A 22,019-nucleotide genomic window follows, 5' to 3' on the forward strand; every position below is an offset into this window, starting at 1 on the left:
CTATTTTGATAGTTTTTTTTTTTTAATTTTTAATCCTGTGCATGGGCTTATACATGGCCATGTGGTTTTCCAGATTCCCAGGAATGTGCTGGAACTTTTCAAATGTTCCTATGACCATCTCACTCCCTAGCTTTTTCTTCTTAAGTTTGCTGATCTAGTCAATATAATCAGTAATTTTACGTCCAAATGCTTTAATGTTAAACAATTGCCACCACAAATGCTTTATTCTCATCAAGTGACTTCTGAGTCAGAATGAATGAAAACAAGGAGGAATAGAACATTTTCGTGAGCTTCCAGATGTCAGGCAATAGCAGTTTACTTTGATGGTGAAATTTGAATTTTTTTAAAGATTTATTTATGTATAGAAGAATTGGGGTATGGGCCAGAGGTGCAGGGGTTGAGAGAATTCATCAGAGACAAAACGGGGAGCAGAACAAGCAGATTTACTGAAATACACTGCTCAGGGGAGCAGCTGGCGAGATAGGAAAGGTCTGCTGCACCATGTGGATTAGCAACCTGGCCGGGATCAAACTCAGGCCGCAGCCAAGATAGCACTGAGACTTTACCCTGTGGAGGCTCCAAAATTTGAATTTCTAACCCAATTTTCCCCTTCACTTGGATGTTAAATGTTGGTTTTCAAAGATATCAAATGTTTTTATAATAATTGCTTTAATATTAATATCAATTCCTGTATCAGTGATATTTCTGAGTCAATTTTGATTATTTTTATTTTTATTCCTCACTTATTATGAGCTTAGTGTTCCTACATCTTTTCATGAAGTATGCATCATTAAATTGGATGCCAGACATTGTGAATTTTACCTTGTTTGATGTTATTTATTCTTATTCCTACAAGCATTTTTAAGCTTTATTCTGTAACTTGACTAGGTTATTTAAAAATGGATTCATTTCTTCAGGTTTTGTTTTTAAGCTGTTCTATATGAAACCAGAGCAACCTTTCATCTTGTGCCCTTTTTGCCTCATTCTAGCCTTCTTTAATAATCTGCATCACCATCAATTATGAGAAACTCTTATGAGAAATAATCAGTATGGAAGTGAGTACTCAATAGCAGACCTTCTAAAGTTCAACAGAATTTTCTTTCTATGCAGATTATGTATCTCTGGGTTCTGATCTACTAAGTCTAATTGTTTTATTATCCCAAGAATCCCAGCTCCAGATCTTGAAGTTAGGAAACAAACTGCACTCTGCCTAGATTCTATCTTTCTCTAGTATATTTTGGTAAATTTCCCTTTGAACTAAGCTTGGACAATTACCAAAAAGAAAACCAAACAAACAAAATTCATGGGCTTCCCATCTCTCAGATTCATTATCTTCATGCCTGATGTCCATTAGATTCAGTGCCTTTGCTTCCTATATTTTATGGTATTTTAGTTGTTTCATGCAGATCCTTGCTACTCCCACTTCCAGAAATAAATGCTCTTACTAGTTTTTCTGATGTTAGATTTTAGAAATCCTTAATTATATGAAATCTTATATCTGAATATTCACTATACAACTTGCAAACATTTTCTAAATGTTCACTAGTTGAATGAAAACACACACACACACACACACACACACACACACTGTATACGCAAAGACTGCCATAAAATATTTAAGTTGAGCTAAGTCTACCCAAATGGAGGTAGGGAAAGCTATAGCCTTCACTCTTTAAGGTGCTATCTTTTCCTTATATTCTTTAAATTATTTTGTTTTATCATGGTCAGTTCCCTTGCATTTTTAGTGAAAACATCTTCTAAGGGAGTAGAAAAGACTATAAAGAGTATATATCAGCCTAAGAGACTGAGAAGTGCCCACACATTAGATGCTCATTCTTTTACTTTTGTTGTGTTATTTTTTCTTTTATTTATTTATTTATTATTATTTTTAATTTTATACAAGTTTTACATCATTTTTCATTTTTGCACAATGTATACATTTTCATCTTGGTTATAGTCCCCATACAATTTCCACCCCTCCTTGTTTTGATCCTACTCCCTCCTCCCTACTCTGTAGTGTGTCTCTGGTTTATAGTTGCTTGTAGATTTTGACTTTACCTACCACTCAACAATTGATTTCTCTCTTACTGACATTAAAAATTATTCAATCTCATTAAGTACTTAACCATTTTAATTTGCCCTGTTTATTACATTTTAATTTGCTACTGAAATGAATATAAATATGCTGTATTTTTTTCATAATTTATGAAACAGTATGTGTTATTTTTAACACAGACGGGTAGAATATTTATGAACAATATAAAGAAAAACATAAATAATTCCTATCTGATTTTGTTCTTGCATGTATACTATATCTTACAAGCATAAATAATTAGGTAATCTTTGTTGATATATCTATATGAAATGGGAATAATTGTTATAAGTTTGCATGATTGTTTTAGGGTGTTTTAGTGATTCATAGGGGAATCGGGAATTTTTTAAATGGACTCGGAACAGATAAATACTGTTGGTTTGGAGTGTTCATTTAAATAATGAGATAAAGCCTGAATACTAGCCTAAAGTTTACATCATGCTCACAGACTTCAGTTACCTCAGACTCTGGTCACCTAACCTGAGAGAAAGATATCAGCTGATACTCCCTCATTTTGTTTGAGGCATGTAGAAGCTTACCCACACTTTTTTAGATTAGCTCTGATGGTTCAATCAAATATGTGACAATAAAAAATTATTGTGCTATAGCAACAACAACTGAGTGGGGAGGCCGTACACTCCTAAAATACAAACAACAATGTAAACAAGGTTGTCATCTCAACAAAAATTACTGATTTGAAAAATTACTTCTCTATATTCTATTACATATGGACATTCAAATCATTTCCACTCTCAAAATCTTCCTTTGACTTGTCATTTGTTTAAAACTAAATTCAAATCCTAAACTACTCTATAAAGACCTCTGAGTAAAAGTCTTTGATATAAAATCTCTTAAGTGGTTCCAAACAGACAATGGTCTTTGCTGTTCCTCAAACCTGTTAAATGTACTCCAATTTCAAGATATATTTATTTTCTCTTTGAAATGTGTCAGACTCTTTTCATTATCTATCTTTACATCATTTCTTTACACACTTCTCTTTATTTAGGTCTCTATCGAAAGTCACCTCTTCTACAGGGATTTCAATGACTAATAAACTTAAAACAGACGCTCCAATGATTTGTTAAAATGCAATCCTATGTAATTTCTCTGTAGTTCATCATTTAAAATAATAGTGATATATGGTCCCCTCACTAGTGGGCTAGATTCTTGAAAGGAAGGAGGGAAGTTGTCTGTGTGTTCAAATGTTGTTCTCCAAAATATCTAACATAGATTCAGGTACATAGTATGCATTGAATAAATAATTGTTGAATATGAAATTGTTATAATGACACACATATACAAATATATGCCTGTGTATATCTGCATTTTGTTTGGAATATATATATCACTATCCTTTTTATAGGTACAGTACTTTTTATAGATACATATGAATGTACCTGCATATGTATGTATAGATAGAAGTGAATCTGTGTATGTGTGTATGTATATAAGAATAGATATATAATGTTTGTAAATATAAATGCAGAGAGAGAGAGAGAGCAAAACAGCACAATGCCATGTATGTTACATCTGACTATAATAGACATTCAGTTTTCAACTTTATTTCTGCATTACCCTCTCAGACATGTGACCACATTCTTAATGTCAAATGAACTAATGAGGTCAGAGATATAGAACTTGAGCAAATAAATTATAGTTTTAAAAATCTCCCTCAGTCTCACTCAAATCAAATTTCACGCCAACTGTCATTGTGTAACAGACAAATGTACACTTTCTCAGGTATCATATATATTTTCTAGAAGGTAAGGAAAGATCTGCTGCACAGTCTGGAACTCCTGGGACTCCTCTAAGAGGGACTGTAAACACTGCAGTCAGTCTTCCATGCAGGGAATTATTCAAAACTGAGTCCCTGCCTTTAATTCAACACAACACAGTTAAAAAGGAGGGACAGATAAGTCATTTATCTATGTTTGCTCAAGTCCAAGAAGCAAGGGGATGATGAGGACACTGCAGCATGCTGCTATGAGGCAGAGCCTCCTAGAGCTAAGAAATGAATATACAAAATTATTGTGGATTCCTGAGACTTTGCTGTGTTGAAAACAGACATGCATTAGAAGAAGATAAGTTACAGCCTCATTGTTGACAGGTACATCAGTTCCAAAACATGTAACCAGACACTAGTAAGGTTAGATCAAGATGCTCTTGAAGTTTTCCTCAACCATCCATGAGAAGTTTTAGTCCACCAGTCAACTGATACAAACATCCTTAAATCTCTGGCCTTAAGAAAACTTAGTAAGAAATAACATACTACTACTTCCAAAATGAACATCTTGTTATCAACTGAGATACTGGAATAGAAAATTTAGGATTATTTTATTGTGTTATAAACCATGTTAATCAACCCATCAAACTACATTTATAAAGCAGAAGTAAATTAGAAATTCTCTCCTTATTGTTCCTGTGGCAATCATTTGTGATAAGTGGTATGAAAAATCTTTCAACATGAGCTTTCCCTTTATTTGATTGTGTATTGTAGTGGAACAAAAGCGAAGTTTGGAGTGGAGCCAAGGTATCTTTTTCTTCTGGCAAATGCTGCTTGTGAGTTTGGAGGAATACTTAGGTTATGTAAAGTGTTACATTTATTCTTTTGTATATTTAGAATAATAATAGTGACATCATCAGATTTTATACAAATCAGCAATTAGACACTTGTTAATAACTCTTAGAATTTTATTTGGTAAATAAAGACAGCAATGTAGCAACTGTTATTATTTTCAAATTTGTTCATTAATTTAGAGCTCACCAATCCTACTTTCGCGTATGTATTCTAAATTCTTAGATATGGTAAGAAACTAAGTTACTCCAGTTATCACCTTAATATTAATTTCAGAATAAAAGGCTTTAATGGATAGTCCTTTGGGGATATATATAACATACACAAATACATATTATGTGGTTTATGTAAAACTCTGCATATATGTGAAATATGACATATTATACATTAACATATACATTAAAATAAGTAATACAGTTCATTTACAATATATTTACATATTATATTATTTAATGTTCAACAAAATATATAATTAACATTAAATATATATGTATCAAAAATTACTTTTTGGGTATAATATCACTGGCTTGGTTGTTTTCTTAGAAAATAAAGTCTGCTGTTGTCAAGCTCCCCATGGGTCTCTCACCCACATCTCTGTCTCTTTTAGGGGTCTCCTTCCATGTCCCCCAAGTCCCTGTTACAAGTCCAAGGCCAAGAAGCAAGTGCAACATCTTGACATGTCTCTGCTCCATGTGCCTCCTCCAAGTCTTCTCTTCACCTTCTCTCCTTTCTATGTCTATCATTCAATACACACTGTGAAGGAATAGATTTAGGTGCCTTTCTTCAAATATAATTACCTTTCTCATTTAGATGGATGCATTTACCAACAAGCAGAACACAACGTTGCAAACATAAATGGCAACAGAGACCAGTGAATGTAATCTCGTTGTGATCCAAAGATCTGGTTATTCTGCTACAGTTTTCTTCCTTTACTCTTCTATCTTACCTCCTAAAATTCAGGAGCATTTTAATTTCTTCATTTATTAATACTACTGAGCTAGTTTTTGAGGGTCTAAAATAGTTAGGTATTTCTTAGAATAAAACTCTTTTGTGTACTTGGTTCTAATGCAAAATTTGCATCTACACCCTTGAAATACAGAGTGAAATGTTGGCAAACATGAGGTGAACTATGTACATTCATTCATTCCTGAGAAAAGAATAAATTTATACCATCCTTTTGCGGAGAACTGCAGATTAACAATATTTATACTGTTAATTTCTATATTTGTTAATTCCTGATGTATGCCAAATGTTTTTTTCTATGTATGTTAATCTGATAATATGTTAATTTTGTTGGGAAGTATGGGAAAAATATATTGATTGCTTTTTAAATGCCAAATTACCCTGGTATTTGTGGGATGTGCTACTTGTTCATGATATATCATTCTATTAGTTATCACAGAATTTAATTTGCGTAGTCTTTGTCAATAATTTTTCAACTCATTTTTTGTGCAATTTGATAAATAAATTTATTTTCATGAATGCCTTTTACTGGTTTTGTTTCATAATGTGGACCTGGCAACATAGAATGAGTTTCATTTTTTTAGAGAAAGAATTGAGGGATAAATAATCTGCAGGTAGAAATAATCCTCTGACTGATAGTAAGAAATATTATCCGGATTTGCACATCAAAGACATCTTTACAGACACATCACCCAAAGCAGTGATAGTGAAGACAAAGATAAACAGCTGGGACTACATCAAATTAAAGAGCTTCTGCACAGCAAAAGAGACAATAACAAAAACAAAGAGAAACCCCACCAACTGGGAGAACATTTTTGCACCCAACACTAATGATAAAGGACTGATCACAAAAATCTGCAAAGAGCTGATGAGACTCAGCAACAACAAAGAAAATAATCCAGTCAAAAAATGGGCAGAAGAGCTAAAAAGAAACTTCTCTGAAGAGGAAATGCAAATGGCCAACAGACATATGAAAAAATGTTCAACATCACTTGTAATCAGGGAAATGCAAATCAAAACTACCATGAGATACCATCTCACACTAGTGAGAATGGCACATATTAAAAAAACTAGCAACAACAAATGTTGGCGAGGGTGTGGAGAAAAAGGAACTCTTCTGCACTGTTGGTGGGAGTGCAAACTGGTCCAACCACTATGGAGAGCTGTGTGGAGATTTCTGGACCTACTAAACATAGAGCTTCCATATGATCCAGCAATTCCACTCCTAAGTATTTACCCAAAGGACACAGAAACATCAATTCCAAAGAGCACCTGCACCCCTATGTTTATAGCAGCACTGTTTACAATAGCTAAGCTTTGGAAACAACCCAAATGCCCAAAAATAGATGAGTGAATCAAGAAGATGTGGTGCATATATACCATGGAATATTACTCAGCATTCAAAAAAGATAAACACATGCAATTTGCAGCAACATGGATGGCGCTGGAAGGGATCATGCTCAGCGAAATAAGCCAGAAAGAAAAAGAAAAATACCGGATGGTCTCACTCATAGCAGGAATCTAGAAAACTTAAATAAGGGACCAGGAAAATGAATATAAGAAAGTGAAAATCAAAATCAACAAAAAACTATGAACCAGAGACACTTTTTGGGGGGGGGGGGCGGGAGGGGAAGGATTGGGGTCAGAATGGGGCGTTTGCAATTGTATGGGGGAATATAAAAATAAAATTTAATATTTTAAAAAATAAATAAATAAATAAATAAATAAATAAATAAATAAATAAAAAGAAATATTATCCTGGGCCTCCCCTGGTGGCGCAGCAGTTGAGCGCTGGCTGCAAAGCTGTCTGCAGCCTCTGCAGCACCCGTTCAATCCCTGGCAGCTGGCGAGGGTCTCACATGGCGCGCAGACCTTTCCTGCCTCCCTCTGCTCCCCTCAGCAGTGTATTTCATTGGTCTGCCTGTTCTGTTCCCCACTCTGATGAATTCTCTCACCCTCCCACACTTCTGATTGTACCCAGTGCTTGTATAAATAAATTAATAAATCTTTAAAAAAAAAGAAATGTTATCCAGATGAAAGTATTGTTATTGGCAGACAAATAGGTAATTGAAAGACAGAGTCAAATCCTAAAGAATTTCATGCCACCAGAATCTTCCTTTTTTTCAAATCTGTACATAAATTTTCCTATTGTCATGGAGACATTGGTGTACTCAAACATTCATAATTTCATTACATATTTTACATGGCCCCATAATCTCTTCTCATCTTCAGTGAGAAAAACCAGCATAGTCTATTGAAGTCAAGGTAGAAATTACATAAATGAACAATTGAATGTGAGTTTAATGGATTAATAAAGGCTGAAGGAATGTCTGAGTGACATTTACACAATCTATTTTTACTGAGAGATGTACAAGCAGAAGTTTAGTGTGGAAGAATATATTAAGTTCTGTACGCTTTTGGGTCACTCTTTCTTTACAAATATTTTCACAACTCGGTCCCGAATTTGCTTTGTCCTGACCCCATAAATTACTGGATTTAAACTAGGAGGAACAACCACATACAGATTGGCCAGGAGGATGTGAATGTAGCGAGGAACATTTCTACCAAACCTGTGAGTCATAAAAGAGAAAAATGCTGGTGTGTAAAAGGCTAAGATGACACAAACATGTGAACCACATGTGCTAAGTGCCTTGAGTCTGGCATCCCTGGAAGGAAGGCGGAAAACAGCTCGTAGGATTTGAACATAGGAGACAGCAATAAGGACCAAGTCGAGGATGAGGGCAGCAATGGTAAATAAGCCATAGATGATGTTGACTTTTATGTTAGCACAGGCAAGACGGGCGATTCCCATATGTTCACAGTAGGTGTGAGGGATAATGTAGTGTCCACAGAAGGGCAGTCTTTTGAGAAGAGGGCAGAAGGGGATGACAAGGAGGACCGGTCTCCCCACTACAATAGAGGCCATGATGGCTACCACTTTGTTGGTGAGAATAGTTGTATATCTTAATGGGTAACAGATAGCAACAAATCTGTCAATTGCCATAGCCAAGAGTACAACAGATTCCATACCAGTGTAGGTGTGGATAAAGAACATTTGGATGAGGCAACCTTCGAAACTTATCTCCCTAAGGTTGAACCAGAAGATGCCCAGCATCTTGGGAATTGTAGAAGTGGAGAGGCCAAGGTCAATAAAGGATAGGAGAGCCAGAAAATAGAACATGGGTTGATGAAGACTCTGCTCAGTGTGAATCACAAACAGGATTGTGACATTCCCTACAAATGCTATTAGATAAACTACAAAGAAAGGAAAGGCAATCCAGATATGGAAAGCTTCCAGACCAGGTATACCCAGCAGAAGAAAGGCAGAGGGATATGAGGCAGTGTCATTGACAGAGGACATCCTGCCGAGGACTCGGAAAAGACTGTCTTCAGTTATTTCTGGGGAGACATAATAGAGTACATGGTGGTTGGAAATCACTGTATATGATAGCATACCAACTAAAATCTTATAATGAAGGGAATTAAAGTACAATTAGCTATTCAAATTATTACCTCTATCCTTTAAAATTCCATGGTGGTTACAGAAGTTAGGAACCAATCTTTTCTGATGATTCTGTGGTATAGTGAGCCAAGATCATCTTTACCTCATTGTTTGCAAAAGGCTCATCTGCATATGCTAATGTAAACTGAATAGCCTTTCAGTAACCAGAACTTTTATAACATTCACACATTACTTTTGTTATTGAGTTGAAAAGATAGATAAGTGAAAACTCCCTAAAATGTCATGAAAAAAAGAGTGAGAAATTGGGGTAGGGAGACACTATGTCTTTGATGGTGAGGAAATACCAATTTTGAACATCTAACTGCCATAATCCCCGCTCTCTTGGTGTTACCTTCCCTTTATTTGCTTTAATAAAGGACAATATTTTGTAAATACCTAAAGTCTCAAGATATAATCACAATTCCTTGTTTCTGAAAAGGAATTTCTGTCAAGAACATGTAAAATGTTTACAACTAAAAGATAGTAAAAGCAAGCAGTAGAAAAGGAAGAGACTTAAAGTGACAAATGATAAAGGGAAACATACAAATGACATTATTCTCAAAATCACTAGGCATCAGGAGCTGTACATTAAAACCACAACAACATATTACACAGTCCACTAGGAAGACCAAGATGATAATGCATGACAAGATCAAATGCTGGTAAAGATGTGGAGCAACAGATTCTCCTAAAATATCCAGTTGAACTCCTGAGTACTTACTTAAGACAAATGAAAGCATTCTTTCACACAAAGGCTTGTACAAGAATGCTCATAACAGTTTTATACATAAATACCCTAACAACCCAAATACTTATCAACAAGTGAATAGATAAATCAATTTTGGAATGTTTGCATAATGAAATTCCTCTCAACAACATAGATGAATCTAAAATCATTATGTAGAACTACTGATTGCTCTAGTTATGCGGGACTACTAACTACTTAATATCCTTTATAGATATTATTATTTTTTTAACAAGTAAAAACCTGCAAACTCTTTATTAAATTCTCCCATTTCTTCTGTACAGAAAAAAATGCACATTATGTTCAGAATCTCAGTAACATCTCAAAATTACACAGCATGATATATTATATTTATAGAAGTTTTAGATCATATAAGAACCTAGATACAGAAAATATCTATTCACTGCTCAGGGAAGTGACTTAAGAAGAGTTTTTGAGAAGATAGAAAATATAGCATACAAGAATTTGTCCAAAATGTAGAGATAAGATTTATACATTTAAGCATATGCACATTTTACTTTAAAAAAAATCAGATCTGAACCTGTAGAAATTAGAATGTTTATAGTTGTAGAAACTGTAAACACAGTTCAGTTTGTGCAGTTTTAAGATGCCCTAAAATTAATGGTAAAAAATATGAATCTAGTCAAAATCAATCTTCATTATTTTATAACTTAAACTATAATGCCATTTGCTTTAATAAAAATTCAGTGTGGAGCTTATTTTAAATATAGAAACATTAACTTCAGTACAGAAAATTAAAAATCCTAAAATCTAACTACAATATTTCACAACCATACTCAAAGAGCTTAAAACAAATTACCTATGGTAAGCATAAATATTCTTAATGACTTGTGTCTTGAGTGGGATTTAGCTATTATTTCTGATATTTTCCTTCTGATTCATACTCATCAGCTTTTAAGTCAAATGCCAAGCATGGTATATTCTTTTTGGTTGCTTGCAACAAGTTCACTGATCATCAGAATTACTCTGAGTAATGACTAATTCACCAGAAAGAACAAAGTCTCATAGCCTGCTGGCTGTATCTTAGGAAGTGTTCTGCCATTCTCTCTGAAATTTCTTAGATTTATCACTTATTTACCTGTAATAGTATATTACTTTGCCCTACTGAAATGTTTCAAATGTATCTCTCAACACATTCAACCAAATTTATTATTAGTGAATGATTAAAATTCAAATTTTATTTCAGGAAGACAGAGGCCTAACTACTAAGAATGTATGAATTCAAAGAGCCTTTAGGATGTCTGTTTTCCCTGATTCAGATATGTACATAGCTATTTTTCTACTGTATTTGACTATTATAATAAAAGAAAATATTTATCAAACACTGTACTAAAAGCTTTCCAAATATCTTCACTCATATTTCAAAGCAACTCTATGAAGTAGATGTTAGTGCCATACCAGATACATAGGAAAACAAAGCTAAGGATAAATGAATCTAAAGAATGTGTTTTCAACAATGCATAGCTTATGCAATTAGAATTTAAGCATGTGTCTTTCTCCCTGTTACCAAATTTCCTTGGGCAGCAGTGCTTTTGCTAAATTAAATATGGAAGTAGGGAATAATCATAAGTTGAAAAGAAAAAGTCTATTAAAATTGTAGTTATTTAAAGTTTATAGAGGCAGGAAAAATATGGAAATATTTTTATACCATTAGTAAAATATTTGTGCTTTTAAATTTCTTCTTGTGTGATGTCCTATGGTGTTCAGGAATCAAATCCTAAAATAAAAAAGATGTGTGGTGTTCTTCAAGAATGAAAAGGAAAGAATTTACAATTTAGACCATAATTTATGTGATCTAGAATTGGAGGGGGTCTAAGAATGGCCCCAGGGCTGGGAAGAGGTAAAACAGAGAGAATGAAATATTTGAGGGTATCTTGCATCTAGAACAATGAAAGGATGCTAACGATTTGGAGAGCACACATAAGAAAGGCAAGGGAATTTTAGGGGTAAGTTTTGGCTAAGGAGGGGTATTAGAATCAAATCCTAGAAAATAAAACATGAAATCCCCTAAGGCCACATCTCAACTCCATTTCCTGTTGTGCTGCTGATATCAACTCATGAGCACATCTCCAGTAAAACTCACAGGCTGGTTATATGTACGTAAAATGAAATTTCAATGCCTTACAGTTTAATCAAAGAGTATCACAAATGTGGGCAAGTTTAGACTTTTGAATCTGCTTTGTCAATTTTTCTGTCATAGCATCCAGAGGAAAATTCAACCTCTTCTTTGTACCGTGATTCTGCTATTAGTGACTTGTTTCAGTATATTTCATTACAGGAACTCTAACTTAAACTTATAAATATTTGGCATAAATAGCAATAAGAACACCCTACATCTGCTCTTTAAAGAAGATACCATAATACACCATTATATTAATTTTTGTTGAATATACTTTATATTCAATATCTAGTGATAGATGTTCATCTTAGAGATGAACCAGTCCCCCCAACCCTATTCTTTCTCAAAAGTGGTGATGGTATGGATTTCTTTGATTGCATTATCATTTACATGGTAGATTAGATCTTACTAGACTCTGTTTGTAAACTGATGTTTACTCAATACCAAGTTCACTCATGAAATCTTTCTGTCCATATCAAAACCCACTTGCCTATCATGACATTAACAATCAGTTAATTGGGTGCTCAGTGATGCTCCCTTTCACACCAGGCAAATGTAGCTTTATGTTTTCACTCTCCAACTTAATAATGACCTTAGGAAAACCATATTTACCTGAGTCTTATTTATAGACGCATAGAGCTAATCACAGTATCAACTTCATACAACTCTAGCAGTAATAAAATAAGACGGTGCCTAATAAAATGCACTGGGTCTTTAGTAATTATAATAATTTGTCTCATTACCCATGCTATGGTTCACTGCTAATGTATGGTTTTCTAAAAAAAAAAAAATAGAGCTTATTAATAGTATCAACATCTTCCCAGAGGGACCATAGAAACTGATTCCCTGCCATTCAGCCTTAATTGAAAGTTAAGATTGTAATCTAATTAGTTCAGGACTTATGTTCTAAAACATCTTCATATTCTAGTCACATATCGTATATTTAGTTAGGGAACAAATTGTAAATGGTGAAAATTTTAGGAGTCCTTTATTGGCACTCATTAATGAAAAGCTGTCTTCCTGGAATAAATAATGCAAATTACTTGAATTTCATTCTGAAAGGGAATATGTAGGATAGATTTGCCTCAATCAGAAAAGAGTTGAACACTAGCCAGACTGCTATTTTTTATCATTCATACTCTGAAAAATACTGTCATCTTGAGAGAGTCTGGTCTTTAAACACAGGTTAATGCACAACTAGAACAAGTACTGACATCCCTGCTTTGTAGTTTGGAGTACAAAAGCCATTCTCAAAGCCTTACAATTAATAAGCTACAGCAACTATTTCAGAGTGCTCTCCTGAATACCACCTTGATTTCCATGGCTCTGGACTCCACTCAATCACCCCAGCTCACAGTCACAGCATAGTGCACCACTAGTACCTGGCTGCTCCCTCTCTGTAGACATAATTGAAATAAAGAAAGCCTGGCACTTTCCCCTGTGATATAAATGTAGCTGATCCTACAGCTTGTGGCTTCCAGAAACTCTTCTTGATGTCCTCTTTCTTGGTTATGGACTTTTCCTTAATGTCCTTCTGTCTGAACCATTTCTTGAGAGGTTCCCACAAGTAAAAAGTATGATCCAGGTTACCTTCTCAAATACGGTCTGCCTCCTCTTGCTGTGCTAGGTTGGCCTTCCTGCCCGGGCTTCCTCAAGAGGAATACTTTATGCAGAAGCTGTGGCTCCCAGGAGAAAGACATTCTGGGTCAGTCAGTGTCTAGGGACTGACAGTGTCTGAGTGCTTGAGTCAAGTATTCTTAAAGCCTTTTTTTTCAAAACCACATCTAGGAATATAGGAATCCCTTTCATATTTTGCTCATTCTTATTATTATATATAACCCCATTATAGGATGTATAACAAACATGCTGACACCTAAATGTTTTTTGAGACTTTGCCTGGCTGTTTCATAGACTGTTTCCATACTGAATCATATGAAACAAGATGAAGGAAGTGGCCCTGAAGCTAAGCAATTCATTTAGTATTCCAATATTTCTGAATCATATACAGTGCTGTAAGCCAATGTTGTCTTAATAATATAAAAAGTAAAATTCTGTTACATAATAATTGTGTGATGATGTGTAAGTTACTTTACCTCTGAATCTCTACTCACTATAAAATGTGAAATAAAAATAACCAAATGTAGTTTCTAGAGCATTGTAAGGGGCCAAGAAATGTTAGACATCATAAGCCATCATATTTCCTCTTGTTTCGTAGTGTTTATATGATTCTTAAATTATATGGATTTGTGTGGTGCTTTTTCCCATACAGGAGTCAGTTTTCTCAATGGTAGTGTCTTGTTTCTAGATACATGTAAACTGTGCGTACTCATTTTTGTTCTTTGGACTTTGAATATGCTCAAGTTACATAATTTTACATACTCAGCTGATAAATAATATAGTTTGATGACAAATTTTGAAAATACTACTTACCTCAATGTAATAGTATTAATATATAACATTATTTTTACCTCTATTTCTTCAACTATATAAAGGGATATTAAGTAATAGCTACTTTTTTTTAAGAATTATTTATTTATGCATACAAGAACTGGGATACAGGACAGAGGTGTGGAGGGTGAAAGGATTCACCAGAGACAGAGTGGGGAGCAGAACAGGCAGACTGACTGAAATACATGGCTGAGGGAGCAGCAGGCAAGACAGGAGAGGTCTGCTGCGCCTTGTGGGTATCTCCCTGGCCAGGGATCGAACTCGTGCTGCAGTGGCTGCGAATAGGTTCATAGGTTGCATCTTAACCCCTTGTGCTGCCAGGGAGGCCCAGTAGTAGCTACTTCTAATTGCAGTTATAAGAATTTAAAGAGCCAATACTCACAAAGTTATGAAAGCTCTGTCTGGTTCATAATATGTATCCATTTTTTATATTATTGTCAAACCAGTTAATTTTTATTAACTTCACGTGCTTTTTCATGGAAATGCTTTTAATTTACCAAATAATTATTGAAATTTGTGGCATGTATTGATAGTTGGATCTATATGAATATTAAATATTGACTACTGTTTCCTTTCTCTAATTTTTCTAAAATGACTATGAATCTCCACATAGGATACCATCTTCCCAAGGCATCATAATGTTGTAATTTTGAGATGACAGAATAAGTTTACTCAAGCCTCATAATCTCTCAACACCAAATTTCATAATTTATTTCTGAAAGTTCTAATTGCCTTTCTCTTATCTGATGACAGTGGGTATCCCTATCTTGTTACTCATCTTAAAAATAAATCTTTCATTTTCTCATTATGAAATATTGTGTGTGGTATGTGGACTTTATTATGTTGAAGTAGGGAGCTCTCATCACAAATTAATTTATAAAATGTTTTGTCTGCATTTATTGACATTGTCATATGATATCATGATTCGATTAAATGTAAAAAATAAATAAATTTCCCATTCTACAATTTAAAAAATTGGTGATGTTGACACAAATATGATTTAAAGTTTTTTCAACTATCTTAGGGAATACTAAGATTATGTAAGTAAATACATTTTCTGTGAAACTCATTTGATTAAAAAGATCAAGGAGTATCACAACATGAAAGTAGATTATGATATAAAATTTTAAATCATAAAAATAAAATGACTATGGGATAAAATTAGCCCAAATATTAAGGTGGCATTATGATTGTTAACTTTTCCAAAAGACCCATACTAAAAATGAAAGGCATTACTTAAATTGAAATGAATAGACATTATTTTTTCCTCTTTTGAAACATCCATATGATTTTTTTAAGAACAAACCCTACTGGTAGGGTTCAGAGACAGTTGCAAGATTGTTCGTGCTCAAGATTTAGAATCTGAGTTCTGTACTCCAAACTTCAACTCCCCAGGACCTCCCTGGTGGTGCAAGGGGTTAAGACGCAACCTATGAAGATATCGCAGCCACTGCAGCACAAGTTCAATCCCCAGCCAGGGAGCTACCCACAAGGCGCAGCAGACCTCTCCTGACTCGCCTCAGCAGTGTATTTCAGTCAATCTGCCTGTTATGTTCCCCACTCTGTCTCTGGTGAATCCTCACACTAACCTCCACCCCCACACCTCTGGCCTGTACCCCTGTTCTTGTATGCATAAATAAGTCTTTAAAAAAAAATTAACTAAACTAAAAAAAAATGTTCAACTCCCAAATGTTACTCTTCCCAAACCCATGGGGAACCATTCCTATTTCATGCCCATGGGAGCCTCTGAAATCAGGAAATGTCTATAATTGAGCTCATTAGGAAAAGCTTTAAGTTACAGAGAACCCAAGGCTGTCTCAGAACAGGTAGGTGTTGGTTCTGATTCCCACAGAAGAGCCAGTGAGGAAAGGAGTCTGTAGTCACTCTCATTTATGGCGTATCTGGACAAGAGCCAGAGAGAGAGATTTGAGGTTCTAATCAGAGCAAACAGGCTCTGAAAAATTGTGCAGCTGTTATTTCTTGGGAAACTGAATTATTTTGGCCCATGAATTGACTGTCTTTGTTTTACTGCAGCTTTTCTTTGGATAAACTTGGACATGGGCTTCTCTGCTTAGCCCATCAGTGGAAAGCTAATGAAGACAGGGAGTGTAGATGTATTTGTCCTGTGTTCTAAGCAAGTGATATTTGAGCAATGCTTCATGTTGCGCAAAGCCATCTTAAATATTGTATATTGTCTTACATTTACAAAACCCTGAGAAGCACATATATTCTAAGGGTAAATGTAAAAATTAAAACCTTCATAATTTACTTAGGTTTAAATTCCAACTCTTTGACTCTTAATAGAATTGCTTTGGGGAACATAAATGAATCCTAGGTGGTGGTGTTTTTATCTGTGTTATAAGTACAATTATATCCAAAAACTCCCGTAAGAATTATGTGTCAGTCAAATTGCAAAGAATTAAGTAGGGTATTACCTGCAATGTAATAATATAGTACCTAATAGTATAGGTACTATACTATTAGGTATAGGTACTATAGTATAGGTACTATAGTACCTAATAATATAGTACCTAATAATAATTAATTCATGTTATTTAGTGAAATAAAGAATTTTTTAAATAAAAAATTCTTTTGTAAAGAAATGGATAAGGATTTAGCCAGAATTTAGAATTGAGAATTTAGCCAGAAGACATTACAGGCTATTTATTTTATTCCTCCCAAGAACTGATGTGAGTTTCTTTCCCTCTATTCCATGTTTTTTTCAATGCTGTAGTCAGACAGGGTACACAATTCTGACAAAATTCAGTTTTTTTGAGGACTGGTCTTGATATATAGTAAAGGTTTAATATCACCATCAGAAAACTGTTAATGCCCCAGAGTGTGGAGGGATAGTGTAGACTCTAATAAATCTTTAGTGATTCCCTGGTTTATTCAGTTTATATCAAAACTATTTTCTAGAAAACTAACACTCTTTTCACCTTTGTTTTTTTTTTATTCATTCACTGGAACAAAAAGAAAATATATGAAAATGCATACCCTCTGCCAAATAAGAATTTGCAATAAAACAAAAGAGGAAGATATACAGAAACATAAAATACAATATGACAAAATATAGAAGACAGGTGAGTGCACATATATAAGGGCACTGAGGAGTGATATCAGTGATGGTTCCAAGCAGGTAGATAAATCATTTCGGAGGCGTTGATATGTGAGTGGAGACTTCAATGATATCTAAATCACCGAGCGTTTTTGTTTTGGGTTTTTTGTGTGTGTGTAGAAGAATGGGGATGTAAGCCAGAGACATGGGGGCTGAAAGAATTCACCAGAGACAGAGTGGAGAACAGAACAGGCAGGTTGGCTGAAATACACTCCTGACAAGAGCAGCAGGTGAGATAGGAGAGGTCTGCTGTGCTTTAAGTGGGTTAGCTCTTTGGCCGGGGATTAAACTCAGGCTATAGAAGTGATCGCATTGATATTTAACCCCTAGGCCACTAGAGAGGCCCTTACTGAGGGTTTTATATGTGAAAAAGTACCATGAAGAACAAAGATACAGGGGCAACCCCTTCATGAATTGAGTGGATGACCAGTTCCCTATATAGAGAGATAAGGGAAAGGGAGTTCAAGAGCTTAGAAAAATTCCTAATATTTTATACAATATAGAAGGTGACATATACTTTGTAATTTCATGATTTATTTCTTTCCTGATGAATGCAACTATGACTTTGGATTATGTATGTACTTACCTTCAACTATACAGGTAACTTATGAATATGTAGATTACACTGGCAATGTTAAAAAAAGTCAAACCATAGTGATACAGGTAAATTATACTTTCTCTAAACTCCCTTCCATATAATCCCATATCTTAGACCTCTCCTGTGTTTGTGAGCTGTGCATCTTCTTAGGATATTTTCTGTGTGTAGAAAATTCTCGGTACAAATGTATATATGTCTATAGTTTTTTATCATCTTTCTACATCCACACTACACATATGCATGCATATATATTTCATGACTGTGTATGTTTCAATGTTAAAGGAAAAAAATAATTTTCTTCATCTCTCATTTAGGTGTATTCTATCTTAGTTTATAGAAATAACCTATTTATTCTAAGTGCTTCTGAGCACTCCATAATATAAATGTCATAGTTTTTTTAAACTTAATGTTACCTTATTGATGAACAAATTAAATGCTCTAATTTTTACTCTATTACAGAATTTTATAATGAGAAGCACATATATATTTTCAAGGTATATGTGGACATTTTTTCCTAGAATGAAAAGCAAATTCCTCTACCAAAATTTTTGCTTTTAATGATAATGGTTATTATAAACTTTTTCTTTAAATGTAGGATCAATTTTCCCCCTGTGAACTAAGAATCAACCATTAGCACAAACTACACTACCACTTGTTATCTTAATATTCTGTTGATTAAAAATAAACTGCATGAATTATATTATGTTCATTTTAATTTTTAGCAGCAGCAAATTGCAGTATGGATTGGGGTGGATATCAGCCAATCCAGAACTATGCAAGGAAAGGGTAGGTTAGAAAGGAAATCTTGGAAGGAGTATACTTCCTAACTAGATATATGTGAAAAAGTGAAATGTTTCACAGTACAGGTTATTGAATCATATTACTTGAATTTTTGCCTGTTAAGGTTAGGAGTAAACATAAATCCTGGCATCAGTGGAAAGTCATGAGAAATGCAACAAACTGTTTATTCCTGACACAAGCTGTTTATTCCTGGACCACTCACCATTATCTTGAATGAGTCCCAAGTTGATATGAATGAACCTCCTTCTGGACAGTCCACAACAATGGACGTATTCTACCAAATTTTGATATTTCATCTCAAAGTTACAGCTTATAGCTTGGCATGTCCCCAAAATATTATAACTAAAATATTAAATTACATATTTTTAATTCAAAACCACCTATCACCTTATTTGTTTCGCTCTAATCTGTGTTCAATTGTATTTTTCTCACTAAATCATCAAATCAAAGGCTAAATACTTCTTCAACTTTTAATTGGTATCACTTTCTTTTCAATAAGAGATTTTGAATTTTCATGTATTTAACTTGATTTTTTGATACATAAATATCACTCTTCTTTTGGGATATATACGTCAGTCAAATTGCAAATTACACTCGGAAATAATATCTATAATCAGATGGTGAAAACATTTCTCTCTAAATATTTACCAACATTGTACGTATAACATAACCTACATTTTGGCTTACTTAACTCATCAGAGGATACCAAGTTTATATTATTTTTTTGATTTAGAGGAATATCCAAGAAGAGAAAGTTAAAATAACCGGCACTTGTTATGTCAGCACACAATAAGACTGATGTTCATCCAGCAACCTTCATTCTCATTGGCATTCCTGGCCTGGAGGCCGCCCACATCTGGATCTCCATACCTTTTTGTGTGGTCTACATTTTGGCCCTTCTCGGAAACTGTTCTCTTCTCTTTATCATCAAGACAGACACCAGCCTCCATGAGCCAATGTACCTTTTCCTCTGTATGCTGGCTGTGGCTGACCTCATTGTGTGTACGACAGCTGTGCCTAAAGTTCTCAGCCTCTTTTGGTTCCATGATGGAGAGATTCGCCTTGAAGCTTGCCTAACTCAAGTGTTCCTGATTCACTCTTGTTCCACCATGGAATCTGGCTTCTTCTTGGCCATGGCTTTTGATCGTTATATAGCCATTTGCAATCCGTTAAGACACTCATCTATTCTGACTCACTCTGTAATTGGGGGGATGGGTCTAGCTATTGTGATCCGGGGCACAGTCCTTCTCAGTCCTCACCCTTTCATGCTCCGTTGGCTTCCCTACTGCAGGACCAATATCATTTCCCACACCTACTGTGAATTCATGGCCCTCATCAAGATTGCCTGTGCAGAGACAAGAATTCGCAGAGCCTACAGCCTCATTGTTGCCTTCCTTACTGGAGGAGTCGATTTCATACTGATCATTTGTTCTTACATCTTCATACTCCACACTGTCTTTCAACTGCCATCCAAGGATGCCCGACTCAAGACCTTGGGCACCTGTGGCTCTCATGTCTGTGTAATCTTAGTGTCCTATACTCCAGCCTTCTTTTCTTTTCTTACCCACAGGTTTGGGCAGCATGTGGCTCCTCATGTCCACATATTTGTGGCCAACATTTACCTTCTGGTCCCACCCATGGTGAACCCTATTATTTATGGGGTAAGGACCAAAAAGATACGGGAGAGGTTCCTTAAATTTTTCAGTTTTTCAAAGATTCCAAACTAAGTGGGTTTTGTTGGTGAGTAATGTATGAACAAATTTTATAGTATCTATCTTACAAACTGTGTTTTTCCACCAAGAATATATTTTAATTATTCAAGGGCTAAGGTTTTTCTATGGGAAACAACTCATCCAAAGATATTTGCTGTATTGTAATAATTAGTACATAGAAGCAGATTATCAGGTATGACTGTTAAATTTTAAAATATTGTTAACCAATATTTTATTTTATTCAAATGCTTTACCCCTCAAGGCAAAAATGTGAAGATAATCCACATTTACTAAGCATTTTCTTGGTTTGAAATTATTCATTGTGTACTTTATATGTATAATCACTTAACAGTAATTTTAATTTGATGTAGTCCCAGCTGTTTATCTTTGCCTTCACTATCACTGCTTTGGGTGATGTGTCTGTAAAGATGTCTTTGATGTGATTACTCAGCATTCAAAAAAGATAAACACATGCAATTTGCAGCAACATGGATGGCGCTGGAAGGGATCATGCTCAGCGAAATAAGCCAGAAAGAAAAAGAAAAATACCGGATGGTCTCACTCATAGCAGGAATCTAGAAAACTTAAATAAGGGACCAGGAAAATGAATAACTATAAGAAAGTGAAAATCAAAATCAACAAAAAACTATGAACCAGAGACACTTTTAGGGGGGCGGGGGCGGGAGGGGAGGGATTGGGGTCAGAATGGGGGCGGCTGCAATTGTATGGGGAATATAAAAATAAAATTTATTATTAAAAAAAACAGTAATTTTAGAGATAGTTATTACAAATACCCATATAACAAATAGCTCAACAAGTCTATATTCCAACAGTCAGTGAGTAAAAGAGCTAGAATTTGAATTGTTTAGCTTAAAAGCTAATTTTCTGTATCATCACAATGATTCAATGTACAGTCAAATCACTAAATGGGACTCACAGTAACACAGTTTTAAATGCTTAGGTAGCAAAATTATTGCTGGTACTTTTTCCATCCTTCATAACCAGCCTCAGTTTATATACACTTAGCCAGAAAATTCAAAGAATTCACTGGGGATATAGGGATATGGTTGCAATAAGCTTCAGAGTTTCAAACAATAAATATATCATGGTGTTTTCCACATATTTCCTGAAAATATTAAGATTTTTTTTTTAAAGCTGTGACTATCTTGTCTCTCTGCCATGTTGGGACATATGAGAAGAGAGTTTGTCTGCAAGAAAGAAAGAGACCTCTCGTCAGATCCAAAATGATGATACCCTGATCTAAAACAGCTAGTCTCCAGGACTCTGAGATATAAATTTCAGTTGCTTAAGCACCTCCCCTTTTG

At 34.8% G+C, this 22,019-nt stretch overlaps 2 protein-coding genes across 2 annotated transcripts; one reads left to right on the top strand and one right to left on the bottom strand.

The window, feature by feature from the left end:
- Positions 1-1,724: 1,724 nt before the first annotated feature.
- LOC119254668 (olfactory receptor 52E4-like) lies at positions 1,725-8,991 on the bottom strand. Its single transcript, XM_037521768.1, has 2 exons — positions 8,080-8,991; positions 1,725-1,754 (listed from the first exon to the last, which is right to left on the bottom strand). Exons 1-2 carry the CDS (start codon positions 8,989-8,991, stop codon positions 1,725-1,727), a joined length of 942 nt encoding a protein of 313 aa, XP_037377665.1.
- A 10,743-nt stretch (positions 8,992-19,734) lies between these two features.
- Positions 19,735-20,709, top strand: LOC119254669 (olfactory receptor 52D1-like). Its single transcript, XM_037521769.1, has one exon. It carries the CDS (start codon positions 19,759-19,761, stop codon positions 20,707-20,709), a length of 951 nt encoding a protein of 316 aa, XP_037377666.1. The 5' UTR covers positions 19,735-19,758.
- Positions 20,710-22,019: the final 1,310 nt, after the last annotated feature.

This window comes from Talpa occidentalis, unplaced genomic scaffold (assembly GCF_014898055.3).
Source record: "Talpa occidentalis isolate TD23 unplaced genomic scaffold, MPIMG_talOcc4v2.1 talOcc4.3, whole genome shotgun sequence".
Lineage (NCBI taxonomy): Eukaryota > Metazoa > Chordata > Mammalia > Eulipotyphla > Talpidae > Talpa > Talpa occidentalis.

Bases quoted from the DNA above. Each gene is read 5' to 3' on its own strand.
- LOC119254668 (XM_037521768.1), bottom strand. From the start codon at position 8,991: ATGTCCTCTGTCAATGACACTGCCTCATATCCCTCTGCCTTTCTTCTG. The intron at 1,755-8,079 runs GTGAAAATATTT...CTCCCTTAGAAG, and splicing joins AGCAAATTCGGGACCGAGTT to ATGTTTTCACTAAAAATGCA.
- LOC119254669 (XM_037521769.1), top strand. From the start codon at position 19,759: ATGTCAGCACACAATAAGACTGATGTTCATCCAGCAACCTTCATTCTC.